At 39.4% G+C, this 18,601-nt stretch overlaps 2 protein-coding genes across 7 annotated transcripts in view; one reads left to right on the forward strand and one right to left on the reverse strand.

The window, feature by feature from the left end:
* LOC142373457 (NACHT, LRR and PYD domains-containing protein 14-like) overlaps positions 1 to 18,601 on the reverse strand; it is a 337,305-nt gene that overhangs the window by 245,889 nt on the left and 72,815 nt on the right. For all 6 annotated transcript variants that reach the window (XM_075456715.1, XM_075456713.1, XM_075456714.1 and 3 more), the window contains 3 exons: positions 17,069 to 17,248; positions 10,609 to 10,788; positions 5,150 to 5,329 (listed from right to left, as the gene is read on the reverse strand). In XM_075456715.1, the coding sequence (XP_075312830.1) occupies positions 5,150 to 5,329; positions 10,609 to 10,788; positions 17,069 to 17,248 (540 nt within the window). The remainder of the gene's footprint in view (positions 1 to 5,149; positions 5,330 to 10,608; positions 10,789 to 17,068; positions 17,249 to 18,601) is intronic.
* Positions 1 to 18,601, forward strand: part of LOC142373462 (uncharacterized) — a 155,595-nt gene that overhangs the window by 28,568 nt on the left and 108,426 nt on the right. The window lies entirely within an intron of this gene.

Consider the following 18,601-nt stretch of genomic DNA (forward strand, 5'->3'; position numbering starts at 1 on the left):
CAGTTTTCAACAACTGAAAGTGGGCATGTTCTTCACTTCCTCTGACAAACACTGGTGCTTTGTGACAACTAACTACATTTAGGAAACAAAATGACATTTTATAGATTTGACATAGAAATGATACTATATTTACAGGCAGGGAACTGAGCCCAGAGTCTCCTGTTTACAGTGTGGACTCCCAACACTCATGCTGCTTGATGTGTGTGCTGAGAGTTAACGCGGGCTGGCTTTTAACAATGAACAACTTGTTTAACCCCTTGTGTTCGTCTCCATTTTATGTTCACGAGCCGGGCCGTGACAGTGAACATTCAGACTATGGGTTAATGGTGTTATTGGGAAAAAAAGGTGATCACTTGTTACTTCTGGGCTCTCCTCTATGGAGGACTGAAACAGCCAAAATCTGAAATATATACAAAATATATAAATAGTTCCATAAATTAGTTTGTAAGATGATAAATTCAACTAAAATACAGTTTTTCTCGATTGCTTTGACACATTTTGCACATCATGGGTCAACTTTATCTAATGCTCACACCTTCTTTGCACAGCAAGAGTCCTCTCTGGTGAATCAGTTAACTATTTCTCATTGCTTTCACACATTTTTCTTTGACTTTTAATACACTTTTCAAAACAGTTAACACACTTCTCACAAAGAGACATGAAACATAACTGATTTACCATGGCAACACATTGCAGACACTTAGTAGCAGCCAATTGGAACTGCTCTCTCAATTCTAAAAATTATCAGCACCTGTGTGAACTCTCTTTGCAAAACAAAGCAAGTAGTTCTCAACCTATCAAAGGGGTCAATAGCTTGAAGTTGACACCAAGCATGGATCGAGGAGGACGTGAATGAGGACAAGGAAGAGGAAGAGGTCGTGGGAGAGCTAGACAGGCCCCTGCCAGGGGAGGTGGCCCTGGTGTTAGGAGTTCCAATGAAATTAGGGCAACAATCATTGACCATGTTGTAAATCATGGTCTCTCCATGAGAGAGGCCGGACTAAGGGTGCAGCCAAACCTGAGCAGGCATACGGTGGCATCAATAGTTCGTACTTTCCGCAATGAAAATAGGTAAGTCACTTTGCTGGTCAATTTACGTACTGTACTGTGTTTCACTGTATTTGCACTCTTGGCAACAGCCATTTCTGTACTATTGTAAAGTGTTGCCATACAGTAATACAATGCATTACTGTAGTTTTACTAGAGTCATTTCCAATAGAGTACTGTAACTGACTTTCAAAATATACAGTAGAATTCTGATTACTGTACTTTTACAGTATTTACAGTCATTGGCACTATTTTCACAGAATCAACACACTGGCCCACACTGGTGGCAGGGGAAGAATTTTCTCTGCTGAACAGGAGGCTGCCATTGTGAACATGGTAGTTGCTAACAATGCCATCAGATTGCGTGAGATAAAGGCAGCGGTCTTAGCTGACCAGGTGACTTTTATGAACATAAACAGTGTCAGTCTGGCAACAATAGACCGCATCCTGAAACGCAATCTGGTGGCAACCAAGCAGCTATATAAGGTGCCATTTCAAAGAAACAGCGACCGCGTCAAGGCAGCACGTGCACAGTATGTACAGGTATGGATCTGTCACTGCATTTGGATTTGTCTTGCTGCATACTGTAAAATTCAATTACAGTAGAAAACAGCATCTTCTGTATATGTTACTGTATGATTTACTCTGAATTTCTTTTTGAATGTAGAGAGTAATGGATCTGGAAGCAGACGAAAGGCAGTATGTCTTCATCTACGTCGATGAGGCTGGATTCAACCTCTCCAAAGTTAGGAGACGTGGCCGAAACATCATTGGTCAGAGGGCCACAGTAACCGTGCCTGGACAGAGGGGAGCAAACATCACCATGTGCGCTGCTATTTCCACAAATGGAGTCCTTTGCCATATCCCATCTATAGGCCCATACAACAGTGATCGCCTAATCACATTCCTCAATGCATTGCATGAGCGGCTGGTACTGCCACAGGAGAGAGGCCTGTTCAGGGCAAACATGTCCCATTTTGTCATAATTTGGGACAATGTGGCCTTCCATCATTCAAGGTTAGTGAATGACTGGTTCACGGCTCACCCACGCCTGATGATATTGTTTCTCCCTGCATACTCTCCCATGCTAAATCCAATCGAGGAGTTTTTCTCCTGCTGGCGTTGGAAAGTATATGACCATAGGCCTCATGACCAGATGTCATTGCTCGATGCAATGAATGCTGCATGCTTGACAATTCGCGCAGAAGACTGCCAGGGGTGGATTCGCCATTCAAGACGTTTTTTCCCTCAATGTATTGCAATGGATGACATACTCTGTGACGTGGATGAGAACATGTGGCCTGATCGTCAGGCCCGTGTCGACAATGCGTAATTTTCCTGTATTTTTATTTTTTTCATATTTACAGGGTTTCATTTCATTGTGTTTCATTTACAGTACTTTCTTTTTTGAGAATTGACCTTTGTTGTACTGCATATTGAACCCTGTCATTTTGATTGCTTACAGTATGTGCATGTGACAAGTACTGCAAAAAATATTTTTCTGTCAGAATCTTGTCAGAATCTTGCCATTTTGTACACAGTAGAACAAATGTAAATCAATGGTGTTGACAGGTACTTCAGCAATACAAAAACAGATCTACAATATTTTACTGTATACACATTTTCTGATTTTACTGTAAATACTCTGTGACAGTATATTTCTAAGTTATATAACTAAGTTAGAGTGCTCAATACAAAACCCAAATTGTAGTATGTTGTCAGTTGTAAAATAGTCAATACTATGAGGGTGTTGAACAAAAGTTGATATTGATAGCTGAAGTTTAAATTTTGTTATCCATTATTAAATAAAAGAGAAAACATACATGTTCAATTGAGCACAAATTGTAGGTTTTGATGGAAAAGTTTGGTTTTGATGGATGTGTGACAAGTTTTGAGAAAGTGGTGTCATTCTGCAAACATCATAAAGTGTTTTGGTTATTTCAGCTTCTGTTAAGGGCTTTGTGTGAGCTGTTTTGAAAAAGTAAACTGTGAATGGAAAAATGGGCCAAAACGATCGGGAAAAACTGTAATAATAAAAAAAACAGAATTTGTGCCTAAACAAAGATAAAGAATGTCATTTTTCTGCCTTAATTCTATTGTTTGTTGGTTTAATTGTGTTAATGTTGCTATTTATTTACTTTGTGACTCAGTTTTGAATTGAATACATTTTTACAATTAGAATGTATTTATTTGTCTTATTTTGATTTATTATTCCTGTATTAGTTTCCTTTGCAATGTTGATCTATTTAATCCCTCCAAAGCATTTATTTCTTCATTTTATTTTGATTTCTCCATATTTTCTTTTTTAATTCAGTTTTTGTGTTTGTTTGAAGAAAGAAATGAAAGATATTACAATTAGAATGAATTTCTTTAACTTTTGTGGGATTCTCTTATACTTTCTGATAATGTTCTGTGCTTACGTGGTGAAATGAATACTTAAAGATCTGGAAACTGTCTGAGATCTTCTGATTACATAAATCAGAAGATCTCTGAGGTAAAAATGGCTGCCTGATTATGTTGTAAAATGGGGGAACAAACAGCTCTATGACAATATTCTCAGTCCGGAACCATCTTTAGAGGCCAGTTGTTGCCAGATTAAAATACACGTTGACTTGAAGCTGCACAACACAATTAGCTGAACAGGTGTCACATTTTTCTGAATAGTGAACTTTTAAAGTTTTCGATAAAGCTTTGTACAGCAAATATGTATCTATATCATTAGAATTTGAGAGTAATGCAGAAAAAACAACATGAATAAGCTAGATGCCTTCAATGTGAACACCTGAGGTGTTGAAACACTTAGTGATCTTCAGTTATAAACTGCCTCCATCTGGTGATACTAAATTCAGTTTGAAAGGAAATATGACAGCATTTTAAATGAATAAAGATCATTCTTTTCCCTGTTCTCTGTCCTCACCTCACACTCCTCTGGCCCACCCGTCTCTGCTCCTCCCTCTTAGGGTCATTGATGATAATGGGGAGAGTGTTACACCAGCTTTTGTGTCTTTAGAGTCAGTTACTTTGTATGAAAATACGTTGCACACTTACAGTTGTCTTCTTTTAAGACAAAAAAAGAAGGAATTATGCCTTTTCCCTCCTCCTGATACTTTGTTTTTCTTGGAATGTTCTGATACAAACCAGAGAGAAGAACACATTGTTCAATGTCAGTGGATGAAGAAGGATGATTTTGTGCTGAAAACAATCAGAATTTGGACTAAACCGTTGCCTTAGAAACAGAAATATGTTGCTTTCATGAAACACTTTAAGTTTCTTGTTATTAGATGTGAGGTTGAAGAGATTGATTTGAGAAAAGAAAGTGAGAGGGACGGAGGGTGGGTGACTGGAGCCTGAAGGCCAACATCTGTGCTGCTCCACCACGTTCCACTGGAGACCCAGTGGGAGAAATCTCAATGTCTGCTACCAAAGCTGAATGCTATCATTTTCATTCAGCTTCACATTCAGTCCCACATGGAAACGGAATTACTAATAAAGAATAAAAGGGAACTTGGTGGTTTGGTGGTAGCTTGGCATTCTCTCTGTGTGGCCTATAAACTTGGCGTTGTTATAAATTTGGAGTTATTGCAAAAACCCTTTTTGCTGCAGGACTTTTCTACTTTTAGCTAATTTATCATTTAAATAAATTAAGTGGAGCAAAAAGGTCCAAACTGAAAATGATTTACTTTAAATTATTAGTGGGAGAAGCTTTTTGGCTGGATTTTGTCATCATGAATGAATCTGACTGAAGATAACTGCTGCTGTGATGAAAGCTGTTTTCTAACCAAGTCAAAGATTGTTCATTTCCAGCAGTGTTGGAGGGGAGTTTGTTAGTATCAGCTGATTAACGGGCTTTTGGAGTTTTGCTGCTCCAAACTGTTGTTATTGTTTCAGCCAGAAATATTCACTAACTCTGGAGCTCTAGAAGCATCAGCCAGTGATTCTAGATTTGTTTCTGTCTGACAGATTCACTGTGTTTTCTTATTATTCAATAAATCATCATTTCATCAACTAAACCCCTGAAGAAGAAAACAGACTTTACCATGAAGACCAGCACAACTTTCACATCATATTAATCTGAATAAACAACTAAAACATGGTGTCTGACCTCAGAGTCTTCAGTCCACAGTGTGGACTCTGCAGAAAGCTGCTCAGCTCCTTCGCTGCAGAGTCTCTGATGTTTGTGTTCCAGCTCAGGTCCAGTTCTGTCAGATGGGAGGAGGGGTTGGACTTCAGAGCAGAGACCAGAGAAGCACAGCTGATCTCTGACAAACTGCAGCTCCTCAATCTGAATAAAGAATAAAACATGTGAGCTGAAGCCAACAGGATGCAGGTTAAAACAGTCCAACAGAACAAGTGAAAAAGAGCTCTCATTAATATTAATGACAACATGCTGCTGCTTCAATAAAGACGGAGTGACTTCAGCTCTTAAACTCTGCCAGCTCCACCAGTGGCTCCATCCATACAAACTCATGCTGTGCAGCCAAATGATTCAAGTTTCAAAGAAAACAAACATGTCAGGAGCAATTTGGGAGCAAATGGGAACAAACTGATAGAAATAAAGATCAAATTAACTGTTTTATTGAATGTTAAAGGCACAAAAACATGGTGTAGTGATGTTTAATATAATCATGTCATCGAACTTCTTTAAAGAGTCGACAGCAGCAGAACTTGTTACTGTGACTTGTTGTGTTTGAATATTTCAGTCAGTCCAAACATTACAGAGCCTTAGAAAAGTGTTGGAAGCATCCAGAGGTGGACTGATTGATCAGTTTGGCTGATTAATGGATGCTGATGGACACTTTGACTAACTATCAGAATCAGTGCAGTTTGAGGCTGATGGTTGGGAGACCTCCTCCATCTCCAGCAGGAAGCTACAAAGCTGAAGTCAAGGAGGAGTCAGAGTGTAAGTTCAGTGTTTCCATTCAGTCTTTAAACATCACAGCTTCCATCAGAGTCACATGATTTAGAAGCAGACAGAAACACAGCACACAGCAGCTCAGCTTAGAGACTCATCTTCAGGAAATCCAAACACTGGACTAATGAGCAGATCAGTACAGATGCTCGCTGCCAAAGCTGTTTCTACATGGAGTTTAACTGGGCCCAAATATTACTTTTTCCATCAGCTGAAACTGAAAGTCAAGTCTTATTCTGTAAAAAGAAATTTCATTCAAAGTTAAAACAGATGATTTTACTTTGATGTTATTTGATTGTAGATTATTTGATGCATTTTTCATTTCAAATCTGATTTTATGTGTTTTTTCGTGTTTGAATTTTTTTTCCTTCAGTTTCAGATTTTAATTTTCAGATTTTTCTGATTTTCAAAATTGAAATTTAGGAAACAAAATAACATTTTATAGATTTGACATAGAAATGATACTATATTTACAGGCAGGGAACTGAGCCCAGAGTCTCCTGTTTACAGTGTGGACTCCCAACACTCATGCTGCTTGATGTGTGTGCTGAGAGTTAACGCGGGCTGGCTTTTAACAATGAACAACTTGTTTAACCCCTTGTGTTCGTCTCCATTTTATGTTCACGAGCCGGGCCGTGACAGTGAACATTACAGACTATGGGTTAATGGTGTTATTGGGAAAAAAAGGTGATCACTTGTTACTTCTGGGCTCTCCTCTATGGAGGACTGAAACAGCCATAATCTGAAATATACACAAAATATATAAATAGTTCAATAAATTAGTTTGTAAGATGATAAATTCAAGTAAAATACTAATAAAAATCAGAATTTGTGCCTAAACAAAGATAAAGAATGTCATTTTTCTGCCTTAATTCTATTGTTTGTTGGTTTAATTGTGTTAATGTTGCTATTTATTTACTTTGTGACTCAGTTTTGAATTGAATACATTTTTACAATTAGAATGTATTTATTTGTCTTATTTTGATTTATTATTCCTGTATTAGTTTCCTTTGCAATGTTGATCTATTTAATCCCTCCAAATAATTTATTTCTTCATTTTATTTTGATTTCTCCATATTTTCTTTTTTAATTCAGTTTTTGTGTTTGTTTGAAGAAAGAAATGAAAAATATTACAATTAGAATGAATTTCTTTAACTTTTGTGGGATTCTCTTATACTTTCTGATAATGTTCTGTGCTTACGTGGTGAAATGAATACTTAAAGATCTGGAAACTGTCTGAGATCTTCTGATTACATCTTTAAAAGTATGCAAATAAATTCAAGTTCCCTTCTGAAAATCCAAGTAAGGTTTTATTTAGGGAACATTCTGGAAGCACTGAAACCACTTTAGCTGAAACCCCCCAAAAAGGAACCAAATCAACACGGTTAATGACAGTTTTATAAATTCTCTCATCATTTGATGCAGTTACATTTGGAATAATTAAGGTGGAATGAAAGTCAGTTCCCACTGAAGCCCTCAGTTAAGTCCTGATGGACTGGAGAGGCTCAGAGGTAAAAATGGCTGCCTGATTATGTTGTAAAATGGGGGAACAAACAGCTCTATGACAATATTCTCAACCCGGAACCATCTTTAGAGGCCAGTTGTTGCCAGATTAAAATACACGTTGACTTGAAGCTGCACAACACAATTAGCTGAACGGGTGTCACATTTTTCTGAATAGTGAACTTTTAAAGTTTTCAATAAAGCTTTGTACAGCAAATATGTATCTATATCATTAGAATTTGAGAGTAATGCAGAAAAAACAACACGAATAAGCTAGATGCCTTCAATGTGAACACCTGAGGTGTTGAAACACTTAGTAATCTTCAGTTATAAACTGCCTCCATCTGGTGATACTAAATTCAGTTTGAAAGGAAATATGACAGCATTTTAAATGAATAAAGATCATTCTTTTCCCTGTTCTCTGTCCTCACCTCACACTCCTCTGGCCCACCCGTCTCTGCTCCTCCCTCTTAGGGTCATTGATGATAATGGGGAGAGTGTTACACCAGCTTTTGTGTCTTTAGAGTCAGTTACTTTGTATGAAAATACGTTGCACACTTACAGTTGTCTTCTTTTAAGACAAAAAAATAAGGAATTATGCCCTTTCCCTCCTCCTGATACTTTGTTTTTCTTGGAATGTTCTGACACAAACCAGAGAGAAGAACACATTGGGCCTCATGCAGGAACCGTTCGTACGCACAGATTCATTCTTAACTCGTCCGTACGAGTGATTTAAGAGAATTTGCGCATTAACCAATCTTTCCATATTTTACGTTTTCTTTCGGGTACGAACAGAATTTACGAGTGATCCAGAGCTGTCGTAGGAGTTTCGTAAAATAGTCCGCTGTTATTCAAATCAAGTTTGCTTGACTAATGGATTGTATATTTAATTACTTTGAAGAAAACATAAATAAATATACATTATACCCCATAATTATGCTGACATTATTCTGTTTGACTTAAATTATGCACTAATTGAAGGTTAATCTGACTCTGTATATAACGACTTCAATGGGAAGCGTAACCAGCGGCTGTCTTGCTACTTTTGGATGCCTTAGTACGTCAGGCTCTTGGAAGAGAGCGTGTGGAGACAGACGAATGGCTGACATCGCGATTTAGATTCCCAACGACTGTGCTGCTGCAAATATGCAGCTTGTTGCTAGAGCCACAACTCCAGATAGAAACACGCCGATCAAACCCAATTCCACCACACGTCCAGGTCCTCACCACCCTTGGATTTTTGGCCACTGGAACCTTTCAGAGGGAGATTGGAGACAGATCGGGGGTGTCTCAGTCCTCTGTGAGTCGTGCGCTCCCCTTGGTCATCAAAGCTCTCATCAGTTTATCACCCATGATACATCAGATTCCCATACGCCGCTGTCCAACAAGTACAAATTAAGAGGGACTTTCATCCCATGGCTGGACTGCCAATCATAATTGGAGCACGAGACACATCAAAGCACCCGTGCTGTCGTGGAGCGCACTGAGCTGAAGGCCAGGTGGGTGTGTCTCGATACCTCGTTCATGGCAATATTGCGCCATGAACGAGGGTCTCCTACAACCTGAACCAGCCCAGGCAGACCAGAAGGTGTGGTGCCAGAAGACCCCCCTCATGGACCACCCTATCAAAGTGCCATCATGATGAGGCAACAACTGATTGCACGGCTTTAGTTGCAGTCATCGAGCGCCTGCCCAGGGCGAGATGTTTTTCTTAAGCCATTTTCATATCAAACCATTTATTTTTTATTTCGGTGACATGGTATTAACAGCACTCGTAATAACTTCCCATTTCTTCGCTTTAGCAGGTCCCGTAATTCCACTGCTGACACTACTAAAAAGCACAGATTTTCCTTTTTGGATCTCTGAAAGCAGAACTTCAGTCTCAGAGCCCCTAAAGTTGTTCTTTATGCGCCTTGATGCCGTTTTCATGACTCAACACTCAACACTTCCTGGCACAGGAGAGAGGAAGCACAGCCTTATATGGTATAATTTAGGGCGTGGAGTATGCAAATCTACTATCCTCGTGCTCGTGAACTTAGATACGCACAGATGTGATTCATCATTTACGCAGGTCGTTTACACACTTTTTCCGAAGTTAAGAGCGCTTGTTGAATCTGACGTGGCGTGTTCTTAAGAGACCTTACGAAAAAAGTAAGAGAAATTTAGAATAAAAATACGAAAATGTTCTTGCATGAGGCCCAATGTTCAATGTCAGTGGATGAAGAAGGATGATTTTGTGCTGAAAACAATCAGAATTTGGACTAAACCGTTGCCTTAGAAACAGAAATATGTTGCTTTCATGAAACACTTTAAGTTTCTTGTTATTAGATGTGATGTTGAAGAGATTGATTTGAGAAAAGAAAGTGAGAGGGACGGAGGGTGGGTGACTGGAGCCTGAAGGCCAACATCTGTGCTGCTCCACCACGTTCCACTGGAGACCCAGTGGGAGAAATCTCAATGTCTGCTACCAAAGCTGAATGCTATCATTTTCATTCAGCTTCACATTCAGTCCCACATGGAAACGGAAGTACTAATAAAGAATAAAAAGGAACTTGGTGGTTTGGTGGTAGCTTGGCATTCTCTCTGTGTGGCCTATAAACTTGGCGTTGTTATAAATTTGGAGTTATTGCAAAAACCCTTTTTGCTGCAGGACTTTTCTACTTTTAGCTAATTTATCATTTAAATAAATTAAGTGGAGCAAAAAGGTCCAAACTGAAAATGATTTACTTTAAATTATTAGTGGGAGAAGCTTTTTGGCTGGATTTTGTCATCATGAATGAATCTGACTGAAGATAACTGCTGCTGTGATGAAAGCTGTTTTCTAACCAAGTCAAAGATTGTTCATTTCCAACAGTGTTGGAGGGGAGTTTGTTAGTATCAGCTGATTAATGGGCTTTTGGAGTTTTGCTGCTCCAAACTGTTGTTATTGTTTCAGCCAGAAATATTCACTAACTCTGGAGCTCTAGAAGCATCAGCCAGTGATTCTAGATTTGTTTCTGTCTGACAGATTCACTGTGTTTTCTTATTATTTAATAAATCTTCATTTCATCAACTAAACCCCTGAAGAAGAAAACAGACTTTACCATGAAGACCAGCACAACTTTCACATCATATTAATCTGAACAAACAACTAAAACATGGTGTCTGACCTCAGAGTCTTCAGTCCACAGTGTGGACTCTGCAGAAAGCTGCTCAGCTCCTTCGCTGCAGAGTCTCTGATGTTTCTGTTCCAGCTCAGGTCCAGTTCTGTCAGATGGGAGGAGGGGTTGGACTTCAGAGCAGAGACCAGAGAAGCACAGCTGATCTCTGACAAACTGCAGTCCTCCAATCTGAATAAAGAATAAAACATGTGAGCTGAAGCCAACAGGATGCAGGTTAAAACAGTCCAACAGAACAAGTGAAAAAGAGCTCTCATTAATATTAATGACAACATGCTGCTGCTTCAATAAAGACGGAGTGACTTCAGCTCTTAAACTCTGCCAGCTCCACCAGTGGCTCCATCCATACAAACTCATGTTGTGCAGCCAAATGATTCAAGTTTCAAAGAAAACAAACATGTCAGGAGCAATTTGGGAGCAAATGGGAACAAACTGATAGAAATAAAGATCAAATTAACTGTTTTATTGAATGTTAAAGGCACAAAAACATGGTGCAGTGATGTTTAATATAATCATGTCATCAAACTTCTTTAAAGAGTCGACAGCAGCAGAACTTGTTACTGTGACTTGTTGTGTTTGAACATTTCAGTCAGTCCAAACATTACAGAGCCTTAGAAAAGTGTTGGAAGCATCCAGAGGTGGACTGATTGATCAGTTTGGCTGATTAATGGATGCTGATGGACACTTTGACTAACTATCAGAATCAGTGGAGTTTGAGGCTGATGGTTGGGAGACCTCCTCCATCTCCAGCAGGAAGCTACAAAGCTGAAGTCAAGGAGGAGTCAGAGTGTTCAGTTCAGTGTTTCCATTCAGTCTTTAAACATCACAGCTTCCATCAGAGTCACATGATTTAGAAGCAGACACAAACACAGCACACAGCAGCTCAGCTTAGAGACTCATCTTCAGGAAATCCAAACACTGGACTAATGAGCAGATCAGTACAGATGCTCGCTACCAAAGCTGTTTCTACATGGAGTTTAACTGGGCCCAAATATTACTTTTTCCATCAGTTGAAACTGAAAGTCAAGTCTTATTCTGTAAAAAGAAATTTCATTCAAAGTTAAAACAGATGACTTTACTTTGATGTTATTTGATTGTAGATTATTTGATGCATTTTTAATTTCAAATCTGATTTTATGTGTTTTTTCGTGTTTTAATTTTTTTCCTTCAGTTTCAGATTTTAATTTTCAGATTTTTCTGATTTTCAAAATTGAAATTTAGGAAACAAAATGACATTTGATAGATTTGACATAGAAATGATACTATATTTACAGGCAGGGAACTGAGCCCAGAGTCTCCTGTTTACAGTGTGGACTCCCAACACTCATGCTGCTTGATGTGTGTGCTGAGAGTTAACGCGGGCTGGCTTTTAACAATGAACAACTTGTTTAACCCCTTGTGTTCGTCTCCATTTTATGTTCACGAGCCGGGCCGTGACAGTGAACATTACAGACTATGGGTTAATGGTGTTATTGGGAAAAAAAGGTGATCACTTGTTACTTCTGGGCTCTCCTCTATGGAGGACTGAAACAGCCATAATCTGAAATATATACATGTAACCAACCTGCTCATCAGCATTGTATGGCGTTCAGCTATTAACGGTCTAGAGATGATTATTCACTTTACCAGAGGCCTGGGGTAAACAGTAGAAATGTTTACTGATGACTGCTGTGCTTTCTAAGGTTGTGCTCTCGAGCCCCCACTCTGAATTACACCTCAGAGATTCATTTAACACACACTGCTCATGTTTTAGCTGATAAATCATACATAAATAAAACAGAGTGAAACATTACATAAGTTATATTAAACTGATAATCATTTATTTGAGCCTATAGTTGAAAATGATAAGCCCAAACACAATGGCAAGAAATGCAGGACACTGACAAAACAATACACAAACAAGAATAAGAAAACTACCCGGCCGGGGTTAAGCAAAGTTATTGTGGGTACCCTGATGGCGCGCGATGGAGCTCATACCGTCTATGGACCTGAAGCGCTTACTCACAGAGAGCCGACATGTAATCCACACTCGTATCCACAAACGCAACATACACCGATGTCACCCGAGTACCGACTCCATGACCATCCAAGGTAACGGTTTTCTGACACGAAGAAGCCTCCTCTCTTGGTCTTAACCCCGCGACCCGGTCTTAACAGGCTAGCAGAGTCTCCGTTGTTGCCCGTTCGTTCGATAGCATTATCCAACTGTCAGTGTCCAACGGTAGAAAGTATCCAACTGTCAAACGGTGGAAAGTGAACTAAACTTCTCAAACGAAACATAACTCAAGAACTGAAACCAAACGGACACAGAAAGACAGTGTGTCGAACTGCTCTTTCTCCTAAACGTCTGTAGTTGACATGTTGACTTAAAAATAACTCATTAAACTCTTTTCCAACTCCGTATCGTCCGATGTCTCTCCCGTTCACAATCTCCTCCCCCGCTTCTCTTCCCGTTCCCATGACAACCTCGTTACCCTGTCAACCGAACAGCAGGCCGTATAGGAAGCTATAATACTCCGTCAACAGAATAAAAGTTCATATGACAAGTTGTCTACAATGTTAGAAATACAATACATTACATTAGATGCTTATTAAAACTCTTGTTTAAAACATATATTAGTGCACCAAAACATATTAACACATACTTGGCTTTAGCCAATATTTCAGGTGTGTTACATACAAAATATATAAATAGTTCAATAAATTAATTTGTAAGATGATAAATTCAACTAAAATAATGAGAAAAAAAACAGAATTTGTGCCTAAACAAAGATAAAGAATGTCATTTTCTGCCTTAATTCTATTGTTTGTTGGTTTAATTGTGTTGATGTTGCTATTTATTTACTTTGTGACTCAGTTTTGAATTGAATACATTTTTACAATTAGAATGTATTTATTTGTCTTATTTTTTATTTATTATTCCTGTATTAGTTTCCTTTGCAATGTTGATCTATTTAATCCCTCCAAATCATTTATTTCTTCAATTTATTTTGATTTCTCCATATTTTCTTTTTTAATTCAGTTTTTGTGTTTGTTTGAAGAAAGAAATGAAAAATATTACAATTAGAATGAATTTCTTTAACTTTTGTGGGATTCTCTTATACTTTCTGATAATGTTCTGTGCTTACGTGGTGAAATGAATACTTAAAGATCTGGAAACTGTCTGAGATCTTCTGATTACATCTTTAAAAGTATGGAAATAAATTCAAGTTCACTTCTGAAAATCCAAGTAAGGTTTTATTTAGGGAACATTCTGGAAGCACTGAAACCACTTTAGCTGAAACCCCCAAAAAGGAACCAACTCAACACGGTTAATGACAGTTTTATAAATTCTCTCATCATTTGATGCAGTTACATTTGGAATAATTAAGGTGGAATGAAAGTCAGTTCCCACTGAAGCCCTCAGTTAAGTCCTGATGGACTGGAGAGGGTCAGAGGTAAAAATGGCTGCCTGATTATGTTGTAAAATGGGGGAACAAACAGCTCTATAGCCGCTTTTGGACTGTAGGAACCTTTGGCAGTTCTAATAACCTTTTAATCCGCGGGGCCGTTTTCTCCCGTGTTCGGACATACAGGAACTCGGGGCTTTCTCCCTGTGTTCCTATAACTATTTAGCTCCTTCTCCGAGGTCGGGTCTTTTCATGGTTCTTATAGAACGCATCAGACGGAGGTGTTTGGTGGTCGGTAGCTACGCCCCATGTCATGCTATCACGGCTGAAATGTTTCCTCATATGACACAGACAGAACCGGCGGGTGTTTAATAAGTTAAACTTACACTTTGTCTCCTTTGTCTGCAGCGCTCTGCTCTCCTTTCTTCCTTATTGAAATGAAAAAGTATCGTCTCCTGACTCTCTCTGTGAGCTCTTCCAGCCTCGATGTTAGACGCCTGATGTCATCGTCCATGAATAATATCACCATCATGCAGACCATGAACACGATGGCCTCCCCGCATTCCATGTTAGCTTCTCTTTGGTGTTTTTTCTTCTCTGCTTACTTTTACCGGTTCTGTTTTGTTGTTGAATGTGGAGCTAAACGGCTAACGGCTAACACGTCACTGACGCAGACAGCTGCGCGCGCCGTATCAGTCCCTATCAGGTCCCGACTCATGTGCGAATGCAGACTGAAACAGTTCCAGTGGGGAAGGACAGTTATCAGAACGAAATTCGAGTAGGACAGTTCTGATAACTGCGTTCTTAGAACGGTCTGTCCGAAAGCGGCTTTTGACAATATTCTCAATCCGGAGCCATCTTTAGAGGCCAGTTGTTGCCAGATTAAAATACACGTTGACTTGAAACTGCACAACACAATTAGCTGAACGGGTGTCACATTTTTCTGAATAGTGAACTTTTAAAGTTTTCAATAAAGCTTTGTTCAGCAAATATGTATCTATATCATTAGAATTTGAGAGTAATGCAGAAAAAACAACATGAATAAGCTAGATGCCTTCAATGTGAACACCTGAGGTGTTGAAACACTTAGTAATCTTCAGTTATAAACTGCCTGGATCTGGTGATACTAAATTCAGTTTGAAAGGAAATATGACAGCATTTTAAATGAATAAGGATCATTCTTTTCCCTGTTCTCTGTCCTCACCTCACACTCCTCTGGCCCATCCGTCTCTTCTCCTCCCTCTTAAGGCTCTAGCATGGTTGCCGCGTCTGCTAGCGCGAGCGATGTTGATGACGTCACGATTTCGTGCCCACCATGTTTAGTGGCGCAAGTCGTTGCGCCAGTAGTTGCAATTTTCTCCGTCACAGAGGTGGCGCTGCTACGTTAAGCTTACCACTACTCTACAACCACGAAAGTGGAGAAGAAAACAATGCCGCTGTCAAGAGCAGGAATACTGTAATTAATGATACTGCTGCAGTTTTCGGATCATTTTAATTTTTTAATTCAGTTAACAGAGGTGAAGGTTTGAAGTCCCCGGCATCAACAGAGTCTCTGCCCTCTTCTTTGCCTTCACCTATCTGTCCCGTCCCGTAGCTTCTTCCACACATTCTTACAGAACTCTCCCTCTTTCCCCAAAGTTCTGCCAATCTCTGTGCACCAGTTTGGGGAGTTTACGTGGTCCCTACTGTTTCACTGCAGTTTCGTACAGCTGCCTGTACAAACGCACCTCCTCACTGAGCCGGTCTCACAACGGTCCATCCGGTTCGTCGTTCTGGGCGCCGCCAAGTTACAAAAATCGACTGGTGCACGACAGCGCGCTGCGCCGTCTTTTCAAGGGAAGCGCCATGCCTGAAACGTCATTTTGACGTCACGGTGCGACACCGCCGTGACAGACGCGGCAACCATGCTAGCGCCTTTAGGGTCATTGATGATAATGGGGAGAGTGTTACACCAGCTTTTGTGTCTTTAGAGTCAGTTACTTTGTATGAAAATACGTTGCACACTTACAGTTGTCTTCTTTTAAGACAAAAAAAGAAGGAATTATGCCTTTTCCCTCCTCCTGATACTTTGTTTTTCTTGGAATGTTCTGATACAAACCAGAGAGAAGAACACATTGTTCAATGTCAGTGGATGAAGAAGGATGATTTTGTGCTGAAAACAATCAGAATTTGGACTAAACCGTTGCCTTAGAAACAGAAATATGTTGCTTTCATGAAACACTTTAAGTTTCTTGTTATTAGATGTGAGGTTGAAGAGATTGATTTGAGAAAAGAAAGTGAGAGGGACGGAGGGTGGGTGACTGGAGCCTGAAGGCCAACATCTGTGCTGCTCCACCACGTTCCACTGGAGACCCAGTGGGAGAAATCTCAATGTCTGCTACCAAAGCTGAATGCTATCATTTTCATTCAGCTTCACATTCAGTCCCACATGGAAACGGAATTACTAATAAAGAATAAAAAGGAACTTGGTGGTTTGGTGGTAGCTTGGCATTCTCTCTGTGTGGCCTATAAACTTGGCGTTGTTATAAATTTGGAGTTATTGCAAAAACCCTTTTTGCTGCAGGACTTTTCTACTTTTAGCTAATTTATCATTTAAATAAATTAAGTGGAGCAAAAAGGTCCAAACTGAAAATGATTTACTTTAAATTATTAGTGGGAGAAGCTTTTTGGCTGGATTTTGTCATCATGAATGAATCTGACTGAAGAGAACTGCTGCTGTGATGAAAGCTGTTTTCTAACCAAGTCAAAGATTGTTCATTTCCAACAGTGTTGGAGGGGAGTTTGTTAGTATCAGCTGATTAACGGGCTTTTGGAGTTTTGCTGCTCCAAACTGTTGTTATTGTTTCAGCCAGAAATATTCACTAACTCTGGAGCTCTAGAAGCATCAGCCAGTGATTCTAGATTTGTTTCTGTCTGACAGATTCACTGTGTTTTCTTATTATTTAATAAATCATCATTTCATCAACTAAACCCCTGAAGAAGAAAACAGACTTTACCATGAAGACCAGCACAACTTTCACATCATATTAATCTGAACAAACAACTAAAACATGGTGTCTGACCTCAGAGTCTTCAGTCCACAGTGTGGACTCTGCAGAAAGCTGCTCAGCTCCTTCGCTGCAGAGTCACTGATGTTTGTGTTCCCGCTCAGGTCCAGTTCTGTCAGATGGGAGGAGGGGTTGGACTTCAGAGCAGAGACCAGAGAAGCACAGCTGATCTCTGACAAACTGCAGTCCATCAATCTGAATAAAGAATAAAACATGTGAGCTGAACCAACAGGATGCAGGTTAAAACAGTCCAACAGAACAAGTGAAAAAGAGCTCTCATTAATATTAATGACAACATGCTGCTGCTTCAATAAAGACGGAGTGACTTCAGCTCTTAAACTCTGCCAGCTCCACCAGTGGCTCCATCCATACAAACTCATGCTGTGCAGCCAAATGATTCAAGTTTAAAAGAAAACAAACATGTCAGGAGCAATTTGGGAGCAAATGGGAACAAACTGATAGAAATAAAGATCAAATTAACTGTTTAATTGAATGTTAAAGGCACAAAAACATGGTGCAGTGACGTTTAATATAATCATGTCATCAAACTTCTTTAAAGAGTCGACAGCAGCAGAACTTGTTACTGTGACTTGTTGTGTTTGAATATTTCAGTCAGTCCAAACATTACAGAGCCTTAGAAAAGTGTTGGAAGCATCCAGAGGTGGACTGATTGATCAGTTTGGCTGATTAATGGATGCTGATGGACACTTTGACTAACTATCAGAATCAGTGCAGTTTGAGGCTGATGGTTGGGAGACCTCCTCCATCTCCAGCAGGAAGCTACAAAGCTGAAGTCAAGAGGAGTCAGAGTGTTAAGTTCAGTGTTTCCATTCAGTCTTTAAACATCACAGCTTCCATCAGAGTCACATGATTTAGAAGCAGACAGAAACACAGCACACAGCAGCTCAGCTTAGAGACTCATCTTCAGGAAATCCAAACACTGGACTAATGAGCAGATCAGTACAGATGCTCGCTACCAAAGCTGTTTCTACATGGAGTTTAACTGGGCCCAAATATTACTTTTTCCATCAGCTGAAACTGAAAGTCAAGTCTTATTCTGTAAAAAGAAATTTCATTCAAAGTTAAAACAGATGATTTTACTTTGATGTTATTTGATTGTAGATTATTTGATGCATTTTTCATTTCAAATCTGATTTTATGTGTTTTTTCGTGTTTGCATTTTTTTTCCTTCAGTTTCATTTCAATTTTCAGATTTTTCTGATTTTCAAAATTGGAAATTTAGGAAACAAAATGACATTTTATAGATTTGACATAGAAATGATACTATATTTACAGGCAGGGATCTGAGCCCAGAGTCTCCTGTTTACAGTGTGGACTCCCAACACTCATGCTGCTTGATGTGTGTGCTGAGAGTTAACGCGGGCTGGCTTTTAACAATGAACAACTTGTTTAACCCCTTGTGTTCGTCTCCATTTTATGTTTACGAGCCGGGCCGTGACAGTGAACATTACAGACTATGGGTTAATGGTGTTATTGGGAAAAAAAGGTGATCACTTGTTACTTCTGGGCTCTCCTCTATGGAGGACT

The sequence above is a fragment of the Odontesthes bonariensis genome, chromosome 23 (assembly GCF_027942865.1).
Source record: "Odontesthes bonariensis isolate fOdoBon6 chromosome 23, fOdoBon6.hap1, whole genome shotgun sequence".
NCBI classification, from domain to species: Eukaryota; Metazoa; Chordata; class Actinopteri; order Atheriniformes; family Atherinopsidae; genus Odontesthes; species Odontesthes bonariensis.